Here is a 21,719-nt window from a genome sequence, read left to right as displayed (position 1 = left end):
AAAGAACATGGACCTGTCTGTATTGGCTGTCTCTTTCTCAGAACACTTGCCCTTGCAACCCAGTCACCATGTTATGAGGAAGCCCAAGCCACATGGAGAGGCTGCATGTAGGTGTCCTGGCCAACAACCCCAGCTCAGATCCAGCCTTCAGCCAACATCAACTGCAAGGCAAATCATGACCATTTGTTGTCACATTTGAATACCCAGCATATTTTCCAAGGGAAAGAGAAAGGATTGAGATAGTTTAACTATCTTCAGGTGATTTCCGCCTCCACCCCCTGAGTCACCCCTAGCCTTTGAGTCTTCCTAGCTGAGGCCCCAGACGTTGTAGAACAGAAACAAACCATTCCCCACCTTGCCCTGTCTGAATTACTGTCCTGTATAACCTGGGAGCCTAATGATTGATTTTTACCATTGAGTTTTGAAATAATTTGTGACACAGCATTACATAACCAGAGCAACTTCCTTTGAGAATTGTTTCAGGTAGGAGCTCATTCTGCCTGGTTTTTTAAATTTTTTTCCTTACCGCAATTAAAATCTGATTGATTGTATCTGCGGACAGAAAAAGACATACTGAACATGGCTATGTCTACTTTTGTTTTTTTAACTGTGTCAGCACTTTATCTATTGCCACTGAAATAAGCATTTCTCCAACATACTTCAGGTCCCATGCCCTACAGGGGCTGATATTAGTCAACACCTGACAAACGGAGAGGTTCCCAACAGCAGTCAGAGGCGGTACACGGGGAAAGTTCCTTGCAACCATTTCACTCTCAACGAGGAAGAGGATTGCTTTAAAGCGCTGACTTGGATAAGGAATAACTTCATCACCACAGAAGGTAAGGATGTCGGTAACTGTGCATCTCTTCAGAATAGCGTTTTATTTTTATAATGAGTCTCATTCTTCATCTAGTTCCAGTATATAATTAGTGCCTAATTAATTCCAGCCAAATCATTCATCTGTCATGCTTTGTTTTCCAGATTAATTTACAACTTGTTGTCATTTTTGGATACCCAGCATGTTTGCTGGGGGAAAGAAAAAGGCTTGAGATAGTTTAATTATCTATAATTATTTTATTATACAAAATGAATATCCAAAGAGCAAAGCATGGCTAAAATCATTAACTAATTAAAGAATAATTTAATAAGCAAACATGTTTAGCAATTATATGGAAAATATGTCTTCTTTTGTGAAGCTGAAAAGACCTAGGAAGAAAAAGGCCTGTATTGGAAGGGCCTTTTCTGCTTTTCACAAGCCATTGTTCCCTTTCTTGGTGTTGCCTGTACAGTCCTTCCCACAAATACACAGACTCGAATTGCATGCCACTTTTTAAATCGATATGAAGAAGTAAAACATTTGCGCAAATGCCTCTGCCACTCGAAAGTGTATTCTCAAGCATCTTTCTCTCTATTGCTTGAATTTCACTGAAATCATTCAGTTAGTGAAACAACCAGAATAGGGCCTGGCTACCTTTGTGTCTTTAGTGGAAACCTAGAAGTCAAGGTTTGGAGATGACCTACAGCAGCCCCTTTCTTTTGCCCAAAAGTGAGAGACGGTTAGTGGCCTGGTTGAGTTTAGAGTTCAGTCCAGGGATATAAAACCACTAAGTGCCCAGAAAGTGGGCATCACTGTGTAAAATTAAACATGTTCATTTATTTAATACATGTCTATAAATATAGTCTAATAATATTTGCTAATATAATTAATACATTAAAATTAAATATAATTTCTTCTGATTTTTGGTGGACCATTTTAGTTATTAACTTTTGCAAGTTATTACATTTACTACATTAAAAAGTTACTAATTTACTACATTCAACATTTTCAAATGAGTATCAAATGGCATTCAATACGTTGCGGATTCAATTTGCTGATACTCTTCATAGGCTGTTTGCCTTTAAATTCATTAATAGAATTGACCTGTAGTTTTCTCTTTTGTGCTTTCCTTGTCAGGTTTTTGGAATCAAGGGTATGCTAGTCTCACAAAGCATTTTTGGAAGCTTTCTATATTCTTTGGGGATCTGAAATACAAAGTAACTTAAAGGTTGGACAGAAATCACCCATAAAACCAACTGAGTCTGGAACCTTTGGGTAGAGGTGGGACATATAGATAGATTATAGTGGCAACCCAGAGTTTTTAAATGTCATAAAGAATTTCATACTTTCATCAAAGCTTGGAATTATTATCAGTTTTGCATCTATGTATGTTCAAACCTGTTTTAACCTTTTAGTCATTCTGTAATCACTATCCCATATCTATGTAGACTCGAGAATTTTCTAATCAGGGACAATTCTCTAATCCATGGATTGGTGAATTGTTACTGTAAAATACCAGTTAGTAAATATTTTAGACTTGGTTGAGCATGGTAGCTAACACCTGTAATCCCAGCACTTTGCGGGGCTGAGGTGGAAGGATCACTTGAGCCCAGGAGTTCGAGATCAGCCTGGACAACATGGAAAAACCCCACCTCTACAAAACATACCAAAAAAAAAAAAAAAAAATGCTGGGCATGGTGGTGTACACCTATACTCCCAGCTACTCAGGAGGCTGAAGTAGGAGGATCAATTGAGCTTCAGAAGTCAAGGCTGCAGTGAGCCATGATTGTGCCACTGTGCTCCAGCCTCAGCGACAGAACAAGACCTTATCTTAAAAAAAATGTTTTTAGACTTTGTAGGCCATATGGTCTCTCTTGTAACTCTTCAACTTTGCCCTTTCAGTGAGCAGGCAATATGTAAGGAATTGGCATGGTCGGGTTCTGATAAAACTTATTTACAAAGCCAGATGATGAGCTGTGGCTTGTGGTAACCTGCTTTTAGCCATAACATTTATGACAAATCATTACCATTTCATCAAGTCCAGACTTCCACATGTACCATGAGTTCCCCCAAAGCACAAAAGCCAGTGGTTCAATACGAAATGCACAGTACGTCTTTGAGACTGCACCCGATCCTGTTAGCCTGCAGTGCTTCAACTTTGAACCTTTGGCTGTTTTGGGTGTCTGGACTAGGGAGCATTTGACCAAGAAGAGAGCATTTGAAAGTGGCACTGCAAGGTCTTAAGGTGGAATGCTGATAGCAGAGAATTTAGAAACCCCAGAGCAAGAAGCGCCATGGTCTCTTTCAAGGGCCTTCTGTTGTCCCTTTGGTTCTCAGATGGGGGAAGAGCATCAGTGCTATTCTGTTGACTTGGCCAGTTGTCAGAGATGGTGATACTGTAGCGCCCCCTTAAAGGGAAGTGCTTTTTCAAGACGTAAGACAGTCTCCCAGCAGCCAGTGCATAAAGCCATTTGGAGTGCCTGCTTTTGTCCACCGACTAGCCAGGATAAGAAGTATGTGGAAATTAGTCTTACATGGTGATTTTCTCACATGTAGGTCTTACATGCAGGTGATTTTCGCCAGGTCTGGTGCTTAATGACTCCCCCAGGCACATCCCAAGTAGGTGCTCTTAACACTCAGATGCTGGGACCAAGCTCTGGGAGCCTTCAGGGAAGCCTGACCTGGCCAAGTTAATTTAACTCTGGGTAGAGATCCTTTTCAAGTGAATTCTCAAGTAAGAAAAGTTAAGAAAAAATGTTGACATCTTGCCTCAAGAAAACATTTTCTTTGTATCTTTTCTGTAATTCAGTCACATTCAGACAGGACTTTAGTCCCATTCAGATCTTATTCTTGCCATTATTATTCCTGCAGCATCACTGGATCACAGTCCAAATCTCAGGGCAGAGCAGGCCTAAGACAGAAAGCCCGTCCCCACCTGAGCCAAGAACCAACAACCACAGACAGAATTCTACCCACAGAGGCTCCCAGGAAATGCAGCAAAGAGTAGGCTCTGGCGTGAGAGGGAGGCCTCGAAGTAGAGTCTCCTAAATCCACCGTTGACTTCCCTGGCAGGCTGAAATATGTGAAGCAAGGAGGGCATTCCATGTAGAAATACACATTCATTCCAAATCGCTTCAGTCACCTCGTGACCTCTAGTTCTTAACTGAGACTTTGAGTATATGATACTTGAGCTTCATCACTGGGCTTTCAAATCCCTTTTCATACTGGGGAAAACCTAGTGGTCTTTCCAGAACTGCATTTTGAAAAGAAAATAGCTGTTGCAGCATTGTTTCTGAGACATCTGCAGTACCACACTTGGCTGAAGCTCCAAGCCATTTCTTTGATAATTTCAGCTCTACTTCACCTCAATGTCACTTGTATCCAGCATAGTGCCTGGCACATAGTACATGCACAGTCAATGTTTTCGTGAATGTAAGTGAAGACAGTTCAGGATGTAACTCTTTTCCTTACCCCCACATGGTGAGTTTTATTAAAACTTTTTGCATTCAGTCTAACCTAGAAATAGATGGCCAAGTGAGATGAAGATGAGAACCCCTGAATGAAATTGATGGTATTCTTTAAAAAGTCATCCTTGGTAATGAGAGTAAAAACATACTGGCGAAACAGGATGACCTATGTTCTTTATCATAAATAACAGACATTTATAAGGCAGTCTAGCTCAGGTTCTGGAATCACATGACTTGGGTTCGAGTCTTGGGTCTGCCGTTTCCCTGGACAAGTTAGTTAACTGCTTTGTGTCTCAGATTCCAGATAATATCTACCTCATATGGGTTGCTGTGAGAGTAAAAAGAGATAAATGAGAGCACATGCCATACTCAGGACAGTCTCTCATACATAGAAAGAGTTTTATAAATAGAGGCTGCCATTAGCATTGCTCTTACTACTACGTGTGATGGATTAAAGGTACCCCACAGAAGAAGTCTCAGCCCCTGCCACCAGGGCGCTGATGAAGTTGAGGATATCGTCTCTATTTAAAGACAGGGATCCGTGTACACCAGGTGCCAGTCAGCTATGCAGGCACTGTGGCCTTCAGGAAAGCCCTGGAGGCTGTGAAGTTTGGAGAAGGCCTCTCCAAGAAAGGAGGGTTTGAGCTTAGCCTTGAAGAGGGACAGGATAAGCAGGGAGAACGGCTGGGGGAGTTTGGATTGTGTCCAAAAGACACTGTGTCAACAACGTGGGCTGGGCAGAGTCTCTGAAGGGCAGCAGCAGCAGATGAAGCTGGAGGCGTGGGCAGGGACAGGCTCTGGCCAGCTGTAAGCACCCAGCCACATCATGTTTAACTGGTTACCTTTTAGGAATGGGAGCTGACCAGACAGGGGCCACTGTGCACACGTAGCACTTTGAGATAATGGCCTTTCTGTCTGTAGTACCCATGCCAGCAGAGAGAAGGGTGACCACGGGAGAATGGCTTACCATGGATGGCAGCAGCCGATCGGGCAAGGCAGCTGTGGATGCAGGAGCTGGCTGGAAGTGGCCACCCTTGCTGCATTTGGTGGTCTTGCTGGCACAGTCACTTCTAGTTTATTTCCAAGTCAGCTATGAGATGGTGGTGTTGCAGGGCTTTTCCTCAGTTCAGCTAAAGACAGGGTCCTTGTCCGTCCCATGGCCACGAAAATGTAGGCTTGCAGACAGTTCGAAGAGTGAATAAAGCAGGGTTTTATTGGGTGAAAGGAAAAAGAAAAGGGCGGGCAGCGGGGGCGGGGAAGCAGGATCCTCCGCAAGGCCCAAGTCCCTGCTAGAGTGCTTCCCACTGGCTGCTTGAATCCCGAGTTCCACACAGGAGGAGGAGGGGCCAGGCTCCTCCCCACTGCAAATGGCATGGACTTCCTGAGCCTCCACCCCAGTGTGCAGGTTGTTTAGAGTTTTGCTAGGGACCCCCCTCCCACCTGGCTGTCTCACTGGCATTTGAAGCTAGAAGTCTGGCACATGATGGAAAGCAAGGAGCAGGGCTGTGTTCCTGCACATTTGAAAGGTCGCACAGAGCTATTGGTGACCGTCCTGGACATTGCAGTCCTTGCTTTTTCTTCATGTCACCCTAATAACACCAGGAGGAATGTGAGCGGTTTTCATCATGGTTTATTTTTACTCCCTCAGTGCTAATTTCCCCTTTTCTAAATAGTTCAGCATGTGAGTTGGGGCAAGGAAGCTGAGGAGAGTGAAAAATCATTTCATTGTGCCCATTGGCTGTGGTTGGGTGACACGTCCCTCCAGGAACCACACCCTGAATCCTGGCAAACACCAGAGCTGATATTACTAAAACCCAGGGATATGAGGGGAGAATGATGGAGGGATTGTTCCAGAAGGACAGTGGATATTGGGCATCAAGAACAAGAGATGTTCCCAGGAGGAAGTTGGCTCTCCTCTGAACTTCTGCCCACTGCAGACACACACAGATACGACCCCAGAGTGTAGCTCCTTCCACAGTCACTGTTTTATTTCACCATCTTCTGCTTCCAAAGGAGAACACAGTGGTTCTGTGATGGAATTAGTTCTGCCAGAGGACATGGCTTTCTGGGCTGTAGAATTGGATGGATTTACAGAAGTAAATTACCCTAAACTATGAGAACTGCTCAAGTGCCATGGAGAAGAGCTGACATCCCAGGCTCAAATCCTGCTTTCAACTGCAAACGAAACCTGGAGTGTTCCACTGGGGGGTTTCTGATAGAACCCAGCAACCCGATATGTTATAGCCGTTTATGGCACTAATTGAAACTAATTGAAATTCATCTGCTATTACCTCTGTACTTTCCATGAAAATGAAAAGTAGGATGAAAGTAAAGTAAAAAAAAACAAACTGCCTTAATGGCTCAAAATGGATCAATTATTTTCATCTTCAGCTAAATGCAGTTTACTGCCTTATTAAAAGCATGTGTGTAAGAAAAGTATAACATTAAAATTCCACTGCACGCATCATCAAGCAAAGCCTTGGTTATGTTATATCTAATATAGTCTTCCCTTTTTATTCAGCAGAGCAGAATGGGACAGGTCACGCTTCAGGCATAGAAGTCTTATGCTTTGACTTCTAAAAAGTTCAAAGAGTGTTCTCTGGTGTTCTGTTTGTGGGCCAGGTGTACATATGTTTTTTCTTTTTTTCCTTTTTTTTTTTTTTTTTTGTTTTTTTGAAACAGAGTCTTACTCTGACATCCAGGCTGGAGTGCAGTGGTGTGATCTCAGCTCACTGCAACCTCTGCCTCACGAGTTCAAGTGATTCTCCTGCCTCAGCCTCCTGAGAAGCTCAGATTACAGGCATGCACCACCACACCCAGCTAATTTTTGTATTTTGAGTAGAGATGGGGTTTCACCATGTTGGCCAAGCTGGACTCAAACTCCTGACCTCAAGTGATCTGCCAACCTCAGCCTCCCAAAATGCTGGGATTACAGGCATGAGCCACCATGCCCAGCCTATTTTTTAATGAGTGTTTATGTCACAATTTACTAATATTCTGTGATCTCTACTTAAAATTATTTCATTATCTAGTTACTTGCTGAAGACATTTAGCCATATAAAATGCCAGTTGAAGTATATTTTAATAACATGTTACATGTCCATCTGCAAGTGTATTGCAGTGCTATGAGCCCTGGTTTTGAAACAGACTCACAAGGTTTGAGTCCTGCTGACCCACCTGCTTGCCATGTGACCTTGAGCTCATGATTTAACCTCTCCGTACCGGCCTGTTCTGAAGATGAATGAGTCATATGTAATCACTGTATGTCTCTTTTGAAGCAGAAAAAGGAAATATAATTCTTCATTAAAATAACAAAAGAATAGGTCGATACCCATATAAATCATTTAAAATATGTAAACCATAAAATGTAGCATATAATTTTTGTTTCTCTGGCCTTAAAAATATAATAACTATGAAGAAAATGTCATGTTAGTACTGTGTACATAAATCCTGAATTTATTTCTTATACTCTCGGGATCTGACTTCATGGCCAGACCACCAGACCAGCAAATCTTTCCCTTCAAGTCCTGATTTTCTCCTTGGAGAAGCTTCATCTTTAGAGCATTGAGCGTGACCAAGAAATGGCAGCAGAGCACACTTTCCAGGTGGTTAAAAGTAAAACACTCAGTTCAAAAGAATAAAATGCCTTTTTAGCATCTACTAAAAATATGTTTTTTAAAAAGTTCTTTCATTACTTTTTGGATACATCTATGACTAAAAAAATTAGCACATTATTTTATTTCTTGAACTTAATTGGGAAATCAACTTAGCTTTCCTTTCCTACAAAGTCATTTTACCTTTAATATTTTGTTTTCTAACTCCCGAAACTCTTACATACTGTCTTCAGGATCCACGATGATGAAACTCGTGTTTTCCCCCCTTGATTAACAAGAATTGAAGAACTCCCTGAATCTTGGTGCATTATTCTTTTTTGTTTGTTTGTTTGTTTCTTTTTTTAGGTAGATTCTCACTCATGGCACAATTGTGGCTCACTGCAACTTCTGCACCCCAGGTTCAAGCGATCCTCCTACCTCGGCCTCCTGAGTAGCTGGGACTACAGGCGTGTGCCATTATGCCCGGCTAATTTTTGTGTGTTTTTAGTAGAAATGGGCTTTCACTATTTTGGTCAGGCTGGTTTCAAACTCCTGACCTCAAGTGATCTGCCTGCCTCAACCTCCCAAAGTGTTGGGATTACAGGCTTGAGCACTCAGCCCCAAATTGAAACTTTAAAGTGTGATCACCTCATGCGCATGGCCATGATCAAAATTGCTAATTTGTTCATTTACACCTTGGGAGGCCAAAGTGTGAGGATCACTTGAAGCCAGGATTTTGGGACCAGCCTGGTCAATATAGCAAGACTTCATCTCTACAAAATTTTTTTAAAAAGAACTAACCAGGCATAGTGGCACATCCCTGCAGTCCCAGCTACTCAAGAGGCTGTGGCAGGATTGCTTGAGCCCAGGAGTTCAAGACTGCAGTGAGCTATGGTTGCGCACTGCACTCCAGCCTAAGTGACAGCAAGACCCCATCTTAAAAAAAACAAAAAGCAAAAAGATCATTTGTACATTTATACCAGCATTTTAATTAGCAAGTTCTAGTGCCCTTCAGTCTGAAGTGGGGAATGGACAGTCACTCAGGTATTTATTACATCCTCACTTTCCCCCTCTCTCTCCCCTGTTGGGCTGTAGAGGCCCACTCTTTCCTCTAGGAAGCACCCTTGCACATTCTGTTTCAAAGGTTGCCAAGGGTTAACAGTGAGGGAATGACTTTGGGCTCCTCCTTGCTTGCCGACTTTAATTTAGGAGCTTTCACACAGTTGCCTTTTTATGGGTTCTCTGCCTGGACCCAGTTCCCATCCAGATCTGCAGTCAGAGCAATGTATGATTTATTCCAGAGAAGGAGCAATAAAGGTTGGTCTTCCATGAAAACTTCCATAGTTCTATTCCATTATCCTTTATGAAAAATCCACTCAGAGTGTTCTCCTCATTGGTTATTTGCCATTTGAAAGTGGGGCAGCCCATCCTTTACCTCTGTCACCTGTTAGATTGAGTACAAAAGCTGGTCATTTCTCATCTGTTAGGTAAGCTGATCTGGGAAGGAAATGGTGACCAGATCTTTTAGCATAAAACTGATATCCAGGGGAAATCATTGGTTTTTCCACTCTACTTGTTTCATATGTGTCTAGAAACTTCAAAACAATGTATGTGATATCCTGGTGATGTGAAGGAAGCCCCTGCAATGCATTATCTCCTTCTAAATATTTGCAAGAACTCCATGAGTTATAAAGTACACAGTGGTAGGGATACATGGATTAAATTCATCTTTAATATGGACATACTATGTATCCAGAAAATTAAAATTAAAATTAATAAAGTCATATTTAATTAGCTGAAGTTTTCTGGCTTATTAAAAGCATGATGTAGGCCAGGTACAGTGGCTCACACCTGTAATCTTAGCACTTTGGGAGGCCAAGGTGGGCAGATCACGTGAGGCCTGGAGTTCAATACCAGCCTGGCCAACATGGTAAAGCCCCATCTCTATTAAAAATATAAAAATTCCCTGGGTGTGGTGGTGGGTGCCTGTAGTCCCAGCTACTCAGGAGGCTGAGGTATGAGAATCGCTTGAACCCAGGAGGCAGAAGTTACATTGAGGCAAGATCATGCCACTGCACTTCAGCCTGGGCTGCAGAGTGAGTCTCTGTCTCTAAATAAATAAATAAATGAATAAAAGCATGCTATAAAAGAACATATGTCATGGGCCCCCCATAACTGGGGCTATCTTACCTGTCTATACAGCTGTCATGCTGTTCCGTGCCAGTGGAGGCCCAGCCACCCACCGCACACACTGGGACACACAATTGTCAGCCCTAACACCTCCTTCAGGCACAGCCAACAGAGTGTCCCCCTGCTCCGGTTGTCATTCACTCACCCTCCGTTCATCCCACCCACACTTCCAGCAGCCCCTTTCTCTCACCTACTTTTAAATTCTTTCTTCTAACTCCTACCCAAGGATTCAGGAAGGTCTGTTTCTCTGAAGCTCCTACTGTTCGTCTGTCTCTCTGCCCCTCTTTCTTTCTCTCTCCATTTCCTTCCTTCCCCGTCTTTCTTCCTTGATTCAACCCAAAATTGACTTAACCATTGTGACATGATAGTTACCCAACTGCTACTTCCATATAAAATATAAGAAAGTCTGGTCATCCAATGACACATTTACATCTAAAAGAAAACCAGGGGCAGAAATCTCTCAAACTCCTAAAAATTCCCAGAAGTTGTGTCAGCACACTGAGTAGCTGGGACTAGAGGTGTGTGCCATGCCTATTTTTTTTTTTTTTTTTTTTTTTAGGGATGGGACTATGATGTGTTGCCCAGGCTGGCCTCAAACTCCTGGCCTCAAGCAATCCTCCGCCTTGGCCTCCCAGAGTGCTGGGATTACAGGCATGAGTCACCACACTCAGCCCTGTCTTTCCTTAAAAAGCACATTAAAGATGTGATTTCTTGTTTCCCTGAGTTTAAATGCCACCAATAGGACAGGAGTATTACTTTTATCTATAATTTTTTGTAGGCACACACAATTTTGGTTACATTCGGGATTATGCAGGATTTTACGAGCTACATAACCAGGCAGTCACCCCCCATATGACCATGCTGGTTTGCACTGCTGGTCAGTAAATATTCACCTGCCGTCCCTCCCGTGTGGGGAGAGTGGACGTCCTCACTCCCGTGCTCATGGGCGCGGCCGAGAGACTTGCTTTCGTCGATGGAATATTATAGAATATTATAAATGCCTCAGGTAGTTGTCAGTCCAAGTAGGATGAAACACACATGGTGCAAACAAACCCAGCTACAACCTGGAGCCAGATCTGCTGACATCAGTCCACCCACAGGTGTGTAGACCACCCATAACACACTTGTTGTTGTTTGACATCGAGTTTTGGCGTGGTTTGTTATGCAGCATTCCTATGACGATAACTGAATCTTAAGATAACCAAAGTCTTATATTTTTGTTAGGAAATTTTGTTTCACATTAAACATAAAGATAGCCACAGCTGTTTAGAAGTTAGAATATCCAGAAATAAACCTCTAATTTTGAAATCAGAGATTTTTCAAAATGTACTACCTTTGGAATTGAAAGGCATCACCCTCTCCAGCTGCCTGCAGTGCGTGGACCACACTTGCTGGATCAGACAGCTCTCCAAACCCCAGCAGCATCGCAGGCCCAGTTTTTCATGAGCCTATGATGAAAAAGCCCAGCTCACAGTAGAGCTGCTAACAGCTATCATGAAAGAGACCAGAAAATACAAAATCCTTAGCTGTGTGAGATCTAAACGCACTTAAATTAGTTCAACTGAAAATGAATATTGTTTTGGCAACCCTATTTCAAAAGGACAGAAGACCTCAAACCTTTGACAGTTTTCGGTTCAAGTTTTGCCTTTCCTGGAAGGCTCATTCTTTGTTGTGCCAGACAGCCAAGATTCAAGTTTAGTAGCAGGTGGGAGCCTCCATAATTTAAGCAAAATGTTGCCTCTTTCGGCCAAGGAAAATGTAGCTCACGGAGGAATGTTGCATTGGAGCATCTGAACAGAGTGGGGGTCAGAGCCACAAAACTGTCCTAGCATCCTAGCGAAGGCAGGAATGGAGAGACCCCTCTCCCTCACTTCAGCACTTTCGTGGCTTTTCATAGTTGAAGAGCAGGGAGTATGGGAGAACTTTCTAGATGGTGTTAGCTTCCGAGAAGCCATCTGAAAGTTACTGTCGTTTAGTTTTCTAAGTAAACAAGACAAGCCGTCACAGCTCCTTTCAATTTTGGACTGAAAACAATTTGGGCATGATTTCCTCAACCAAATTGAATTAATACACTTGCCATGTATTTTGGCTTGTAAAATTCCTTTCCATACTATTTCATGAACATGAGAAAAACGGAGACAGATTCAATGAAGTGTACATTTTGTGGTAAAATTGGTATAACTTACCTGGAAAATTAGTCTACAGCAGTTTATTTCTTTGTGAAAGTTTGAAAATGCCAATTCAATGTCAAAAATAGCATATACTACATTTCATTAACTTACTAGTGTCATTGACCTGAAAACTGGTAAAATAGTAGAACAGTATATGTAGTTACTTCTGTAGTCTTTTTGAGAAATGTAAATAGTATCGACTATTAATCATCAAAACGCTCTTATACAAGGGAAATCTGTCAAGATTATTTTGTGTTTATTTTTGCTAATGAAAATACTGTCCTTCAGTCCCTCCAGCTAGGTCTTGACATATTAAATTCTAAAAATCAGGACCGAATCTTTGTAAAATTATCTGTTGAAAAGCAGAATGTTCTAACTTTTATTCTCAAAAAAGGAAAAGCTTCCTTGAAATCAATCCAGTTCAACATTTAAATATTAAAATATCAGTAACATCATTAGCATGAATTTTTTTGACCATTGCCTTTTTGTATGTAAGGAAGAACTAGTGTACATGCCAACATTAGTAATTTTGTTTCCTTAATAAGTACAGCAAATTGGGAACAAAAGCAAGATAGAAGGTTTTTTTCTTAGACGGTTTCAACTTCAAATTATAAGACCATAAATGAATGTCCTACTTCTGCATTAAAAGTGCTTGACTACTTTGTGGGATGTTTTGTGTCGATTCTTTACTAAATTATCTTGGTCGCCGTTGCTAGGTAACACCACTGGCTTCCTGCAGCTGAAAAAATGAAAGGGTTATAAGGAGCAATTCGGTATTATTAGCATTTGACTAAGGTTTTTTGGTTTTCTGAACTGTGTATCTTAGCGTTTTCCCTTCTCTTCTAGGGAATGTCATTGTCTATGGGAATACAATTGATACTTACACCACCGTGGAGACGCTCTTCAACCTTGGCGTGAGCGGCAGCCGCATCCACCTCGTGCAGCCCCCGCCCGCCTCGACCATCACCTGCATCAACAACTACTCGGTGGAGAGCGCCGTGGCGGATGCGCTCAGAGCCTCCGGAGTCACCATTTACCGGGATGCGATCCTGGCCCAGTGGAATGACGGCCTGCACCCAGACCCCATCTACAGCGCCTCCTTCACCACACCCACCAAGCCTTTCAGACTCCAGTGCTCTGTAAGTGGATCCCCGCAAACCTCACCCACCAGCCAGGGACAGCGGCCATCTCCAAGGGATTTGGGGGTCTGAAAGATTGCGGGCAGGGAATTTGTAGTCGCAGATGTTGGATTTTGTTTTCAGTCTGTTCAGATTACCTCTTGCTGGGTAACAACCCACCCTAGACCCAGTAGCATAAAGCAACAACGATTGTTTATTATTCTTCTCTCTCCTGGTCGGGAGGCTTTGGCCGGACTCAGCTGGGACATTCTCACTGGAGCGCGCTTATGCCGCTGAGGTCAGGCAGTGGGTGGGCTGGAATCGTCTCAAAAGCATGGTCACTCACATGTCTGGCTGTTGATCCTGAATCAACTTCAGCTGAGATTTTGGCCGGGACACTTAAAAGTGGCCCCTTCATGGGACTGGCTTCCTCACAACATGGTGTTTTGGGTCTGAGGGTGGTAGAGCGGAGAGAGGCGGTGTCAGCTGTGTCACCTTGGATGACCTGGTCTTGGAAATCAAACAGCATTCCTCCCACCACATTCTATTTGCTAGAGGCAAGTCGCTAGGACCAGCTCATATTCAAGGAGTGGGAAATTAGACCCTGCCTGTTCATGGAAGGGAGGTCAAAGATTTGAATGGAGAAGGGCTCTCTTTACTGAGAGCTTGCCATGCCCCAGGACATTCTGTCAGCTCATCATGACAGCTCTGTAAGGGAAAGTATCCCCAGTTTACAGATGAGAACACCGTGGCTCTAAGTCAGTGGTGGTGCTGGTTCCCTGCCCAGGGCGGCAGGGTCCCAAGGTCTATGCTGCCATTAACCTCTTAAGATTCTGGCAACAGCAGTAGTGAGTCTTTTCCCATGACACGGAACCTCTGGCAGTGCGTACAGAGAGAGCACTTTCCTTTCCAGGTGGGTGACACCCCACCTTCCAGTCTGTGTTCTCAGAGTTTCCAGCTCAGGAGGTTAGTAGAAGCCCTCAGGGGAGACAGAGGGAAGGGGCTGGTCCATCTCACTGAGAAGCAATGGACTCTTGCTCGAAGGGGAGGCTGAGGTCAGTGTGAGGATGACGGTTGTGTATGTCAATGGTGTGTCTTAGCAGTTGTGATAAAGACTGCCTGCTAACATCCAGTGGGTAAGCCAGTTAGGGGCAGAGGTTCACAGGAGTAGGGGGTGATCAGCCTAAGTCAGGGTTCTCACTCAGGGGCTGCTAAGGGTTGAGGATAGCGGCTCTCACCCCTACCCCAACCCAGAGCTCAAAGGACAAGGGCTCAAAGCAGACCACTAAAAAAGACTAAAAAAGAAGATATTCTTTAGAATCTCTCATTTTATCCTGAGATCTGTGGAAATTTTGTATTCTACTTTTTAGTGCATTCATTTATTCATTCATTACATAAATATTTATTGAATAACTGCTAGGTCCCAGGCTGTGTCCTTAGGTGTTAGGGGTGTAACAGTGACAAAGACAGGATGAGTCCATTTTATTTTAAAAAGTGATACTGTCTATACATGTATGTCTTGACACCTATTTAGGACAGGAAATATCAAAATATTTTTGCCCAAATTTTCCCTCAAAAATGGCAAACCTGGAGGATTGCCACGTTTATCCCGGAGCACCTCTAGAGGTGAGTCTGTGCTGTTCAGGAAGCAGAGGCCTGAGAAAACCTCCACAAACATCCCATTGGTTAGCAGCTCTTCTGACCTTCACTTTCCTATTCAGACTGGAATCAAACTCCTGACAAAAATATCTGGCAAATTAAATTGACCCTTGAACACATGAGGAGTAAGGGCACCAACCCTCCTCACAAAGTTGAAAACCCACATATAACTTTTGACTCTCCAAAAACATAGCTACGAAAAGCCTACTGTTGACCAGAAGCCTGACTGATCACATAAACAGTTGATTATATCAACACGTTTTGTATTTTATATATATTATACACTCTATCCTTACAATAAAGTAAGTCAGAGAAAAGATATGAAGACAACCATAAGGAAGAGAAAATATATTTATTATTCATTAGGTGGAAATGGATCATCATAAAGGTCTTCATCCTCATTGCCTTCACATCGAGTAGGCTGAGGAGGAGAAGGAAGAGAAGGGGCGGGTCTTGCTGTCTCAGAGATGGCAGAGGCAGAAAAAAAAAATCTATGCATAAGTGACATGCAGTTCAAATCCATGTTGTCCGAGGTCATCTGTACCCTCAACTGCCTTGATCCAAGGCACCCTCCTTTCATCCTAACGCAGTCTGGGTCAGACATCAGCCTGTTTGCTGTTGTATTCTTTCTCCTACCTTCCCTGGTCTGCTCGGCATCACAATGAATGGTCCCTACAGATGACATTTCCCAGGATCTATTATTCTCTGATTTTTATCTGTTTGTGGCCAACAGTTTGTTCCTGTGGGAGATTAGACATGGGAAGGGGGAGTCAGGGTAGGTATCGCTCATGCTGTCTGCTTTGGGCAGCATCTGTTAGGGCATTAAGCACCTTTCGGCAGGGATGAATGTCCATCTTCTTCATTGTGGTCTTGGTGTTGTAGATTGAATTACATCCCCCAGAAAGATATGTTGGTGTCCTAACCCCCAGTACCAGTGAACGTGACCTTATTTGGAAATAGAATCTTTGTCGATATAAACAAGTAAAGACAAAGTCATCCTGGGTCAAGGTGGGCCCTAAATCCGATGATCGATGTTCTTAATAGAGAGATTTGATGGCATACAGGGACACTCAATGAAGAAAGCCTCATGACAGTGGAGGCAGAGGTTGGTATGATGACAACTGCAAGTCTCGGAATGGCAGGAATTGCTAGCAACTGCCAGGAACTAGGAAGAGGCAGGGAAGGCTTCTTCCCTAGAGCCTCTGGAGGGAGCATGGTCTTGACAACACCTGGATTCAGACTTCTAGTCTCCAGAACTGTGCAAGAATACATTTCTCTTGTCTTGAGCTACCCAGTTTGTGGTACTTCATTACAGCAGCCCTAGAAAACTAAAGCAGGCGATGTTACAAATGTATGTACCTACTAAAACTATCATTTTTATAACTGGAATCATACATTTTCTATTTGGCTTCCTTTACTAAGCATGGTGATTTTGAGATTCCATATAGTTCCATGTATCAATAGTTCATTCCTTTTTGTGGCTGAGTAGTATTCCATTGTATGTATATATCTCATTTTGTTTATTCATTGGCCTGCCATGCACATTTATACATGTCTTTATGTGGATATTTTTATTTATCTTACCTAGAAATCTAAAGAATGTCTGTTATATGACAGGTGGATGTTGACCTTTTTAAGAAGTTGCCATGTTGCTCTCCAAAGTAGCTATACCATTTTACGTTTCCATCAGCAATGCAGGAGAGTTCCAGATGCTCCATGTTCTTGTCAGCACTTGGTATTGTCAGTCTAATTTTAGCCACACTTGTGGGTGTGGCATGGTGCATCGTTGTGGGTTTTTTTGTTTTGTTTTTTTTTTTTAGATGGAGTCTCACTCTGTTGCCAGGCTGGAGTGCAGTGGTGCGATCTCGGCTCATTGCAACCTCTACCTCCCGGGTTCAAGCAATTCTCCTGCCTCAGCCTCCCGAGTAGCTGGGACTACAGGTGCACACCACCATGCCTAGCTAATTTTTGTATTTTTAGTAGAGATGGGGTTTCACTATGTTGACCAGGATGGGCTCAATCTCTTAACCTCGTGATCCACCCGCCTTGGCCTCCTAAAGGTTGTGGTTTTTTAATTTGTGCTTTCCTGACGATTAATTGTGTTTGGCATCTTTTCATGTCTTTAGTAACCATTAGTATGTCTCCTTTTTTGAAGTGTTCAAGCTGTTATAAATGTATTTAAAATTCTTAAATTTCCAATTGATCACTGCTAGTTTACAAAATGTGATTTATTTTGTGTATAAACATTGTAACTTGAAACTTTGCCACATCATTTATTAGCTGTCATAGTTGCTTTTCAGGTCCATGAACATGTCATGCAAATAGAGGCAGTTTGACTACTTCTTTCCTGATATTTAGGTCTTTTATTTCAGTTACTTGCTTTATTCTATGCACTAGGACCTACAGTGCAATGTTGAATAAAAGTGGGGAAAATAGACATCCTTGCCTTGTTCCGTATCCCAGAGAGAACTTTCAGGCTTTCACTATTGAAGACGAGAGAATTTGGCTTTGGATTTTTCTTTGGTGCTTTTTATCAGACTGAAGAAGTAACCTTCTATTCCCGGTTTCTTTGGAGGTTTTATCGTGAATGGCTGTTGAATTTTATTAAGTGACTTTTCCATATTTCTTAAAAAGAAATATTTTCTTAAAATTAAGAAATACTTCTTTAAAATATGGATATTTTCTTCTTAATTCTTTAATAAAGTTAATTACATTGATCGATTTTTAGAAATGTTCAGCCAACCTTAATTAAATCTCTGGAATAAACCCTAATTGGTCATAATGCATTATCTTTCTGTTATTTGCCAATATGTTTTAATAATTTTCTAAACTATTTTGCAACTATATTCATGAGAGATGGTGATCTATAATTTTCTATTTTTGTAATGTCCTTGTAAGGTTTTGGTGTTCAAGCTATGTTGGCCTCATAAAAAAAAATTTGGGCAATGTTCCCTCCTTATTTATTTTCTGAAAAAGTTTGCACAAGATTGGTATTTTTTCTTTCTTGGATGTTTGACAGAATTAACCAGTAAAACAATCTGGGCATGGAGTTTATATTGTTGAAAAGTTTTTGATAACAAATTTATTTTTTTAACTAGATATAAAGGCTACTCAAATTTTGTGCTTCTTCTATAAATTTTTGTAAGTTGTAATTTTTAAGAAATGTGTCTATTTTATTTAAGTTTGTCAGATTTGTTGGCATTAAGTTTTTCACGTATTATTTTATTATCTGTTTGATGTCTAGGATCTGCAGTAATAACCCCTCATTTATTTCTGATATTGGTAAATTGCATTCAATCTTTCTGACTCTCTGTCTGCTGCCAGTCTTTCTGTCTCTGACTCTCTCTCTTTCTCTCTTTCTCCCAGTGTACATAGGGATTTGTCAATTTTATTGACCTTTTTCAATTAAACAGCATTTGAGTTTGTTAATTTTCTCTATTATCTGTCAGTTTTCTCCTCCATTGATTTCTGCTCTTAATTATTTTCTTCTTTCTTCTTGCTTTGGATTTACTTTACCCTTCTTTTTTCCAGTTCCTTAAGATAGAGTCTTAAGTCGTTGATTTATATAAGCATTTCAGCTGTAAGTTTTCCATTATGTTTCAGCTGCATCCCATAAACTTATACGTTAACTTTTCATTATCACTTAGTTCAAAATATTTTCTAATTTCCCTGTGATTTTTTACTGAACCTTGGATTATTTAGAAGTGTATTGTCTAATATTCAAATATTTAAAAAGTTTTCCTAAATGTTATATTTTTAATTGATTTCTAGTTTAATGTTGTTGTGATCAGAGAACAGTGTTTTAAGATTTACGTCCAGGCACAATGGCTCATGCCTGTAATCCCAGCACTTTGGGAGGCCGAAGTGGGCAGCTCACTTGAGGTCAGGAGTTTGAGACCAACCTGGCCAACATGGTGAAACCTCATCTCTACTAAAAATATGAAAATTAGCCTGACATGGTGATGCATGCCTGTAATCTCAGCTACTTGGGAGGCTGAGGCAGGTGAATCATTTGAACCCAGGAGGTGGAGCCAGTGCACTCAGGCCTGGGCGACAGTGCAAGACTCTGTCTCAACAACAACGAAAGATTTATTGAGACTTGTTTTATGTCCAAGCATATGGACTAACTTTGTGAACATCTAAGGAATATATATTATGTTCTTGTTGAGTTTAATGTTCTATAAATAACAGTTCAATATGGTTGATAGTGATGTTAGACACTCATATGTCTTTACTGATATTTTTGTCTCATTCTATCAATCGCTGAGAGAAGGGTGTTAAAACTTCTTATTATTGTAGAAGTTTCTATTTTTCCTTTTAATTCTTTCAATTTTTGCTTTATCTTTTTGGGGGCTCTGTTATGAAGTCCATGAGCATTTATAACTGTTATATCTGCCTTGTGAATTGTGCCTTTTATCATTATGAAATGTCCTTTATCTCTGATATTGAATGATATCCCTTATCTTAAGGTCCAGATTATGTGATATTAATATGACCATTCCATTCTTCTTATACTTACTGTTTGTATGATATATTTCCCATCCATTTACTTTCTACTTATCTGTGTCTTTGTGTCTAAAGGGTGTCTCTTGTAGGCATCATAAACGTTATATTAATATTTTTAGTATGGCATAACAAATTACACAAATTTAGCAGCTTAAAACAACATTCATTTACTAGCTTATAGCTTTTATAAGTCAGAAATGCAGGCAAGGTGTGGCTGGCTTCTCTGCTTAGGGACCCTCAAGGCCAAAATCAAGGTGCCAATCAGGCTGTATTCTATCTGGAGCTTGGAGTCCTCTTCCAAGCTTATGTGATAGTGATAGAACTTAATTCCTTGCAGCTGAGGACTGAGGTCCTCATTTCCTTGCTGGCCCAGCCAGGGGCCAGTCTCAGCTCCTAGATGCCATTCATATTTCTTGCCTCATGACCCCTTCCATCTTAAATCCAGCAACAGAGAATTTTATCCATGTCAAATTCCCTTCACATTTCAAATCTTTCTTCAGGAAAAGCCTGGTACCTCTTAAGGGTTTACCTGATCAGGTCAGACCCACCGACCGTGAGCTCCCTGTGTTAAAGTCACATGTGCCATATTAACATCACCTTACACTTTCACAGTTCACACTTGTACTTAAGGAAGAGGCAGGAATCTTGGGGATCATCTTAGACTTCTACATACCACATGCTTTTTATCCTTTCTATCTCTGCATTTTATTTAAAGTACTTAGACCATTAATATTTAATGTAATTACTGACATGATTAGATTTAGATCTACCATTTTATTATTTGCTTACTGTTTGTCCCCTCTTATTTTTTTTTTTCTGTTCCCCCTTGCCTGCTTTCTACAGGATTATTAGAGTATTTTTTTAGTAGTCTATTTCAACTGGCTTTTTAACTATATCTTATTTTTTTAGTGATTGCTCTATGGATTATAATACACATCAGCAATCTTTCATGTTCAATAGAGTTGATTTGTACCATTTCACATAAAATATAAAAACCTTGCAGCTATGCAGTTCCTTCTCCCCATATTCTGGATGTCTATTTTGTTAACAGCCATTCTGTAGATTACATCTACACAGATTGAAAAATCGGTAAGATAATATTGTAATCTTTGTTTTAAGGTCATATATATTTTGAAGAATTAAAAAGAAGAGTCTTTTATAGATACCCAGATATTTCCTAATTTTCTTGTTCTATCTTCCTTTTTGAAAATCCAAGTCTCCCTTCAGCCTAAACAACCCTTTTATTTATTGTATTGCATTTATTGTATTGTAGGTCTCCTAAGAAGTAATTCTCTAGTTTTGCTCCATCTGAAAATATATGGTGCTTTCATTCTTAAAGTTTATTTTCACTGAATATAGAATTCTGGGCTAATAGGTTATTTTTTTTTCAGCACTTGAAGATGTTTTTCCACCATCTTCTGACATCCATGCATTTTTATTTTAAAATCTGCACTCATTTAAACCTTCCCCTATATGTCATTTTCCATTGGCTGCTTTCAAGGTCTCCTCTTTATCCTTGGTTTTCAGCAGTTTGATGCTATGGATATTCTGTGTTTATTACGTCTCTGAGCATGGGGTTTTTTTTTTTTTTTTAGTTGTCTTGTTTGGGGCAATTCTTGAATCTATAAATTTATGATTTTCACTAAATTTGACAAGTGATTGGCCATCCTTTCTTATCCCATTCTTCTCTCTTCTCCTTCTGGGATTCCAGTTACATATCTGTTAGAGTTTTTGATTGTTCCCTGGGGCTCTAAGGCTCTGTTTGTTTGTTTCCATCTCTTTTCTCTTTCTCACTATTCTTCAAATTGGATAGTGTCTATTGATATAACTTCAAGTTCGCTGACTCTTTCCTCTATCATTTGTGTTTTTCTGTTAAAGTATAAGATGACTTCAGCTCACTCTCTTAAAAAAAAAAGCCTCTAAATTGAGGCCAGGCACAGTGGCTCACACCTGTAATCCTAGCACTTTGGGAGGCCAAGGTGGGTGAATCGCCTCAGCTCAGGAATTCAAGACCAGCCTGGGCAATATGGTGAAGGCTGTCTCTACAAAAAAATACCAAAAACATTAGCCAAATGTGGTGGCATGCACCTGTAGTTCCAGCTACATGGTGGGGGCTGAGGCAGAAGGATCTCTTGAACCCAGGTTGTCAAGGCTGCAGTGAGCTGAGATCTTGCCACTGCCCTCCAGCCTGCATGACA

The 21,719-nt window shown here is 41.2% G+C and overlaps 1 protein-coding gene across 2 annotated transcripts in view; it reads left to right on the top strand.

The window, feature by feature from the left end:
- Positions 1-21,719, top strand: part of CFAP61 (cilia and flagella associated protein 61) — a 298,775-nt gene that overhangs the window by 206,004 nt on the left and 71,052 nt on the right. For both annotated transcript variants that reach the window (XM_064375353.1, XM_064375325.1), the window contains exons 20-21: positions 665-839; positions 13,085-13,377. In XM_064375353.1, coding sequence (XP_064231423.1) covers positions 665-839; positions 13,085-13,377 — 468 coding nt within the window. The remainder of the gene's footprint in view (positions 1-664; positions 840-13,084; positions 13,378-21,719) is intronic.

This window comes from Aotus nancymaae, unplaced genomic scaffold (genome assembly GCF_030222135.1).
Source record: "Aotus nancymaae isolate 86718 unplaced genomic scaffold, 86718_ANA_hifiasm-v0.15.2.pri h1tg000001l, whole genome shotgun sequence".
Lineage (NCBI taxonomy): Eukaryota > Metazoa > Chordata > Mammalia > Primates > Aotidae > Aotus > Aotus nancymaae.
This window is presented reverse-complemented; position numbering and strand designations above follow the sequence as displayed.